The following is an 8,769-nucleotide window of genomic DNA, read 5'->3' on the forward strand; positions in this document are numbered from 1 at the left end:
GATTTTGATGGATTTTTTAAAATCTAAATTGAATACCACCAAATTTTGATTGACTTTTTAAAATCTAAATTGAATACATTCAGATTTTAAAAGATTTTTTCCAATCCTTATTGAATACCTTCAGATTTTAAAGGATTATTTAAAATCCAAATTGAATACCCCATGATTTTTAAAATCTATAAAAATCCTTCAAAATCCCAATTAAATACACCCCCTAAGTCGAGGCGACACCTAAAATATCAATCAAAATACAAATTTGTCCCTACCAGGAAATTACAAAATTTACTCGAACTATCGATAAATATACAAACGGAGGACTCAATATAATTTTGGATTATGATTATTTTTTTTAAATTTTCTTGACAAGTAATTACCATGATAATATTTTAAATACATTCTGCATTAATGTTAAGATTATAAAATTTTGTCGGGCCCTCCTCTGACTCATTAATATTTTAATGCGATTGATTGTTTAACATAATATTAAAACTCGTAATCGGATTTGGAGTTCTTCCATCGCTTTTATTTAATTTAATTATTTATACTAGTATTGATCTTAATTATGTATATTGTTGGATTAATTGATATGAAAATATTGTACGATTAAGAAATAATGTTAAAATTATGATAAAATCTTTGTTTAATATCTTAAAATTTTAATGCATTGATTACTTATCATACATCTACTTAATCGATGTGCTTGTTCAAGGTGCTCCCATTTATTTTATTGACTCTCGAATGGGTGCTTTAGGTCGATTTCCATTATCAAATTTGTGTTCAAGTTCTTTACTTTTAATATTTCTTTATCCAAATAACTTAAGGAATAACTTGAGAAATAATTTCAGCTTTGCAGATCTTAATCAAATAATAATATCCTGCGTCATCTTTCGCCATGCTTTTGGTACGAGCCTAATATTCGTAACGAGGAAGACTTTTTTTACCTAACTTTCTTCTTTACAGGTTCGGAGTAATAGCAAAACATACTTGTAAGCATGAAATTGTCGTTCATTAACAAGCTCGGTACGGGTAACCCAAAATATTAATCAAAACTTCAACCAAATGCAGTGATTAAGTTCGTTTGAGAAATCTTAAAATAAATAATTTATAACTTAAAATGAATAATTGACTTATAAATAATAAGTAAAAGAATACTTATTAGTTAATTAAGTGTTTGGATACATTTACCTATAAGTCAGAATTTTTTTTACTTAAATAAATAAAAATAAATAATTTATAAATATAATTATCTTAATTCATGAATTTTAAATTAGATTAAAATTTAACTTATCAACTGTTAAGTTGAATTTACAACTTATAAATTGGGTCGACAAACACTCGTCGATAAGTACTTATAAGTTTATGAGTAAATAAGCCTCTTTTTACACAACAGCCAAACAAGCCCCAAATAACATAGAATTTTAAATTTTTGGGGCATCATGTGTATGCAAGCAAGGTTCTCGTAGGAATCAGTTTTATGCTAGGACGGTTATCGGCTGACTATTTCAGATCAACCTCTGCAGTATAATCCCTCTAAAGTAATATCATGGAACCGGAAAAATCATCACTTTAGAGAGGTTATCACATACGAGAAGTTTGTATTTTTTTAGTTTAAAAATAATTTAATTTTAATTACTAATATACATTATACTTTTTATATGTCTATATTTAACTAACTAGAATTAAAAAAAAAAATTATTCAATACATTTCTATATTAACTAACCAGATTCTAGTACTTTCTTAAATTTCTAAAAAAATTAATGACCATTCAATCCCATTCATGAACTTGAGTCTTTTCGATTTTAAAAGTTACATGTATAAATTAGAGAACTTTATCAAAAGTTATCTACTCTTCTAGAAAATATGTCTCCTAAACAATATCTCCATATTACAATGACTGATAAAATTCGAAAAGAATTATGCCGGTACAAAAAAGACCACCCTAATGTAACTCAAAAAAATCTACAATAGTGGCTGAAGAAGAAACATAATCTCAAAATTACCCAATCTACCATATCCAATACACTTAGTCGTAGTGCAGAACTACTCAATGTTGATAAAGTAAGTAATAGTTCAAGGCGCCAAAAAATGGTTACATACCCGCTCATGGAAACGACGTTATTGGAGTGGGTTCATACATATCAAACTAAGATTAATATCACTAGTGATCTTGTGAAAGAAAAAGGTGCGTTTTTTCTTAATAAATTATATTCTGGTGCAAATTTATCTGACTTCTCAAATGGGTGGTTGGAGAGATTTAAGCAACGTCATGGAATAGATTTTTTTCGACGTTTTGGAGAAAGCGGAACTGTTGATATGCAAGCAGTTGAAGATGTGATTCCTAGTTTGAAGAATGTTCTTGATCAATACGATTGGAAAGCCATTTATAATATGGATGAAACTGGACTCTTCTATAGATTACAGTTAAATTTTATTTTTTAATATTTAATTTATTTGCATGAGTTTTCATGGATGCATGGACTTTAACAAAAATATGATCAAACTAGGCTGATAACTCTTTGGCAATGCAAAAACTCGAAGGTCGCAAGCAAAATAAGGGAAGAATGATTGTGGTTGTATGCACTAATGGAGATGGAAGTGACAAATTCCCCTTGTGGGGGATTGGAAAATACTTAAATACACGATGTTTTAAGCATATTAATCGAGATAATCTTGGGTGTCAATATCGAGCAAATCAAAAGGCTTGGATGGCACAAACTCTCTTCCTAGAATGGCTTAAAGATTTTGATCAACACGTAAAAAATCGAAAAGTGTTGCTTCTCCTTGACAATTGCAGTGCACATGTACCACTGGGAGAGCTTCAAAATCAAATCCATCTTAGAAACACTATAGTGCATTATCTTCCACCAAATATGACATTATAATTGCAACCATGTGATGCTGGAATTATTCGTAATATTAAGGCATACTATCATCGTCGTTCACTCGCAAACTTCTTGAACATTTAGAGACTAATACTCCATATCCTGAAAAATTTAATATCCTGGAAGCAATTCGTTTGGTTGTGGCAGAATGGACATTGGATGTTAAACCACAAAGCATCGCGAGTTGTTTCCTTCATTGTAAAATTCATACCGTCCTACCAGAACAGGTGGTTATGGTGAAAGATAATGACACGCAGGTTGTTATTCAAGAACTAAACGACCTAATATAGAACATGTAGTATAAGAATCCAATGGATGTTAATTAATTACTTGATTTTCTGGCCGAGCAAGAGATTTACTACACTCCAACGGAACAAGATATTGTTGAGACATTGCTAAGTCAATCAAATAAAAATGAATCGGAGGCGGATGAAGAAGAAGATACCGGTCACGAGATACCTAAAATTTTGACATCTAGCATTATTCAAATGTTACAACCAATAGAGATATTCTTATTAGAACAAGAAGGCGACCACAAAGATGAGGTGAAGACAATTCGGAAGATATTAGATAATGTAAAAGTTATTGGATAATCAAACCTAAAGCAAGCTAGTATCATGAAATATTTTTCTGATTCACAGGGGACATGAAATATATATATATATATATATATATATATATATATATTTAATTGAAATTATCACTTTATGCGAAAATTGGGACAAATATTTAAAACCAAAATTTTCTGAAAAATATCAATTATCACGATAGGGGGTTATTAATTTTTAATAGTGGTCCCGAGTCGGGACCGAGATATTTTATTAATGTAGAGAGGTTATCACTTTAGAGATTATCACTTTACAAAAGTTCAACTGTAAAAAAAAGTGAGGAATTACCCCCATAATCCATTTCCGATGTGAGAATTAGTTAACTGATTTTAAATGATTAAGAACGAACACGAAAACTTTTGAGAGTATATGAGTGTGTGTAATTAGAATGAGTGTGTACGAATATAAACCTGCTACCATATTCACGTTATTCTCCCTTATAATTCGATAGGTTACGATCTTTTATAAAGTGAACGTTGTGGCAAAGAAAACCATGTCCTACCCGTCATCATTGGTTGGACTAACCTCTTAGCCGTCAAACCCATGAAGTATAAATGGGATCAAGACATATATTGGGCTGAAGACCCTCGACCCAAGTAGGTAGTTAACATTTACGGCCCAGTTCTTATAATAGGCTTAGAAAAATTGTTAGTTATTCATATGACACTTCGTGACTAGCATGTGACATGATTTTGTTTGAGCAGGCATCATATGTATGCATGCAAGGTATTATATTATTATAATGTAGAAAAGTTGCTAAATTTACATATGACCCATCAAATTTGAGAAAAGTTTTGGAACAAATTTGAAGTCTCGCATTATCCCGAAAACAAAACACGAACTCTATGTAACCAAAAAAAAATGAAAACACATTTTTTAAAATATTTAGATTAAAATTAATTATATTTGTAAACATATAATAATAACAATAATAATTATGTGTAATGCAAGAGTATATAAATAATCTACTCAATAGCATTAATCACTCAAATCGAATCGCATGGAATTTAGTTGAGTAAATGGGGGTTACTCTATAAGATAAAGATCACCTATGTGGGAGATAAGTGGGGCCGCTTCAAAGGAGAATTGCGAGCCACAATTCTTTAGAAACTCCTGCAGAACCAGAACGATGTTCTAGGGCCAAAATGGACATACTCATGAGAACTGAACGAGTCAGAAAAGATATAGTGATAAGTATATCATTGTTTACACAAACAGTTGAACAGTTCAAGGACAAGCACATCTACTGTCTACCAGTAAAGTCGGTATGCTTATTCGAGCGAAGGTTGAAAGAGCATTCTCTACCTATCGTATGTTATATCTGATTTAATAAACTATCACCAAGTCAAACTCTGTGTCTGTCTATTTGGTGTGTGCTACGAAAACTTCAATCTCATCCTCGTGGGGGATTTTTAGGAAATGTGGGTAGTAGTCCCACATTGTCAAGTTAATTTGAGCCAAAATTTGAGTGGACGAATGTTGCATGCGCGCAACGATTGAAACTTGGAATGTGTTCTCCTCCGAGAGAGCTTTCCGAGGCACTTTGATCACTAAAAATGACTAAGAGATGGATGAGATATGATCATCCAAAGTTAGCCTCTTAGTAGTGGAAATTTGTGGAGACTAGAAAGTCCCACATTGATTTTGCAAAAGGAGCATACATAGCTTTATATAGAAAACTCTTATGTAGTGTTCAAATATGTTACTTATGTATTGCTCCAACACCTACGCGCGCGCAGGGGGGGTGCAAATCTTCGGCTTTTGAGGGACAATCCGAGGCTTGCGAAGCCTTCGAGTTTGCCTGCGTGTGCAACGTGCAGACACGAATGTAGCAAAAAATTAGCCCGAATTTACGAACTAGTTTTGCTAAATTTAATTTCCACTGGGCTTGAGCTTTTAAAAGTTAATTCATTTTTATTACAGATTATTATAATTGATTTGATATGATAATAATAAGATTCAATTACAGATTTGATTTATTAACCGACTGATTAATTAAAGCATTTTAATTAATTATGCCTGGAGTAGCGCACACGTTTCCTCGAGTCTATATAATAACGTATTAGGCTTAGGATTATTCATTTGTTCGACATACAACGCACAACCCCCTCCTAAACACAAACCCTACTTTCTCTCTCTCTCTCTCTCTCTCTCTCTCTCTGTTTCTCTCTCTCCCTGTTCCAGTGATAGTTTCTTACTTCGTTCTAGTTCGCCGAAGGTGCCGTTCACGTAACATCGCCATTTTCTCATTTTATCCTGGGAGGCTAACGACTCACACATACGGTGAGTGCCGTAATAGCTTTAAGAAGACAGTTATATGACTGGACTCAAAAACTTCTCCTTCATGTCCTTTTTGTTGATTTCTGTTATTCGCACATACTTATATTATATGTATTAATCGCAGATTATGACAACAATATGAAAGCTATTATTTTTATTACCTGTGACTAATACATCTGTCTTTGCATGTTTGTTGAGTAACAGATCTATGGAGAACAACACTATGAACAATGTTAGGTCACACAACACTGTAGAAGGGGGTTAAATACAGTGTTACTACAATCAAATCGATTTTGAACACAAGTAACAGTAAACAGATATATTCAATATTATAAATTCTGTTACAATGGAATTGTTCTCTATCAGTGATGAACAAATATCACTAAGAGCTGCTAGGTTGCAATGTATAATCTTCTCGATAATGATAACACATATAGTGTAAACCCAAAGTCTGTGTTTACATAGTACACAGTTACAAGATAACTTCTAATTGATATGAAATATAATTATGTCTCTTAAAATATATCAATCGGATATCTTCTACAAGTCTTCTAGTCTTCTAACTCTTTCCATGAATATCTTCTTTTATTTAGTCTCGATCTTCCACCGTAAATCAGCTTCCTTCCTTAAATATAAGTCCTCCCGCACTTAAGTTCTGATATTAAGTTCTGACTTCCAGTAAGTCCTGATTTCAGTAAATCCTGATTTGTCATGTTTGTTAAGATCTGAAAACTAAACATGGATCATATTAGACATGACATCTCAAATATATCTAACAATCTCCCCCAACTTGTAAATTAAGCAAAACATACAAGTTAATAGATTTGATGATGTCAAAAACATTTAAGTACAAATGCAATAAGACTTTAACTAGATAACTAACTACAACTTACAGTACTTGTAACTTTTACCAATCTCATTGAGTCAATCTGAATCCATAATGATTCTAGACAAATCTTGATATCAGTTTTTCTTCTTTTATCCTCAGGACTTGAGAGAGTGTAGTCTTGACTTGCTTTATTTCTTCATTCTGACTTCCAATCTGATAGATTGCAGTCCTTAAAGCAGAGATATGGTTTCTTTCTAAACCATCATTCAGTCTTATTACCCTAGGATGAGAAGAATCTTCATTGTAGCACAAACATTTCTCATTCAGTAATACTTCAAGCTTAGAAGAATCCTTCTTCATTGGAGTTTCACTTCCATCATCTTCAACAATATTAGGAACGAACTCTGTAACTCTTGAACCAGAAATTCTTGCTTTATCTTTGATGGTCTTCAATATGAAGTTTGACCATCTCCTGGTAATATTAGACTTTACTTCTAAAAGGTCATGAAAGAATTGAAGTTCTTTCATGGTTTTATTTAGCACATCTGATTCTGATATCTGATATGTCCTTCCATCTTCAAGAAATAGAATCATATTTTCTTTGACATTGTGCTTGTTATGGGCATCCAGTACCACTTGAACATAAATAACCTTATCAAGATGTTTCTGTGTAACATCTTCAAGCAGTCAATAGAAATGGATCTCTAGTAGCAACTTCAACTCCTGTTTTAATCTTAGCTTCATCAGAACCTAGTCCAACCCTGTCTCTTGGTTCTCTAGCATTCAACCCAATAGTCATAAAAGTAGACAACAATTGGCTTTTCTTTGGATCTGATGGTTTGACATTTTTCCACAGAAGTTTCTTTTTATCAGCTACTTCTATTTTGTCTAAATCAACTTGAGCAGTGTTAGAGGTTGACTTGATGACTTTATCAGAACTTGTTGTTTTTGAGAAGAAGTTCAACTGAAGATTGAATTTGATCCAATTGAGCCTGTTGAGAAGCTTGATTAGCCAGGACCTCAGAGATTTGGGCATGTTACTTCTCTTGAGTTTTCTCAATTGCTTCTACTTTTTCAAGTGTAACTCAGGATATGTCGATTCAAATTCAACATTTGTTTGTCAAATCAACATAAATTATTAGTAACCACAATTTTAATCAAAACATTCATCAAGAAATACAGTTCAAGTAGATGAAGTAAAGATTAACATGTTTCAATAAAAACATTCACATGCATATAACGCGAGATAAACAAAGACTAAATCTTGCGATCAAAAGAAATTTTATTAAAATATCAAAAGAGTACATTTCATGAAATTTATAGATTACATGCAAAAGATTACAAGATAATCCTAGTCTAAGATTAGTTCCTCCTGATGCTGATAAATAGCACTGCAAGACGGATAATCCGTTCTTGCTGAAGAAGAGCCTCTCTCCGTTCTTCTTCCAAGCGATCAAGATGGAGTTGATAGTCCATCTGAAAGAACAAGAGATTTGTCTGAACCTCTTGTGGAACCAAGTTCCATATGTCATCAGGAATGGCAGTGACGTGCCATTCCTGTTTCCAGTCACCATAACTGAACTCGACGTTGAAGTTTTCATAGTTCATAAACATGTTTACAAGAACCATTTTTATGAAGGAAGAAAATGGTGAGAATTAAAAGAGAGAATGATTTTGAGTGAGAATAGAAGATGATTTGTCTGAGATGAAATGTCGGTTAAATAGCCAATGGAATACCAAGGAACTAGAGGACTGATTAATGATTAAGTGTAGAGTTAACTTAATGAGTGTCTCCCTAGACCGATGTGTAATAACTTAGGCAATATGTGAACAGTCAATAGTTAAAGCAGGAGTTAATGGGCACGAGAAATAAGTAACAATTACTGTGCATATGCAGTTTTTCAAGACAAGCACATTTACCACTAACCCAAATGATTATGACAGTTTTTATCTCACCTAATTATATTCTGATCAGATATGACAGTTTCAGTATTTACCACAAATAAGTCAAGTAAAGAATAATGTCACGTAAGCATCAAAGTTTCCATCATAATTTAATATCAGAACTTGACTATTATCAGATTTTAACAGTCATCAGAACATGGCTTTTGTACTCAAAAAGTGAATGTTTGTATCTGTGATTCTTCATACAAATACTTATTTGTTTCT

General features: G+C 32.5%; 1 protein-coding gene across 1 annotated transcript; it reads left to right on the forward strand.

Annotated features, from left to right (window-relative positions):
* Nucleotides 1-2,086: 2,086 nt before the first annotated feature.
* LOC141703123 (CENP-B homolog protein 2-like) lies at nt 2,087-2,440 on the forward strand. The gene has a single exon (XM_074506723.1). The coding sequence runs from the start codon at nt 2,087-2,089 to the stop codon at nt 2,438-2,440; it is 354 nt and encodes a 117-aa protein (XP_074362824.1).
* Nucleotides 2,441-8,769: the final 6,329 nt, after the last annotated feature.

The sequence above is a fragment of the Apium graveolens genome, chromosome 2, assembly GCF_009905375.1.
Source record: "Apium graveolens cultivar Ventura chromosome 2, ASM990537v1, whole genome shotgun sequence".
NCBI lineage: Eukaryota > Viridiplantae > Streptophyta > Magnoliopsida > Apiales > Apiaceae > Apium > Apium graveolens.

What these genes read in the sequence shown, in the direction of transcription:
- LOC141703123 (XM_074506723.1), top strand. Translation starts at nt 2,087, where the DNA reads ATGGTTACATACCCGCTCATGGAAACGACGTTATTGGAGTGGGTTCAT.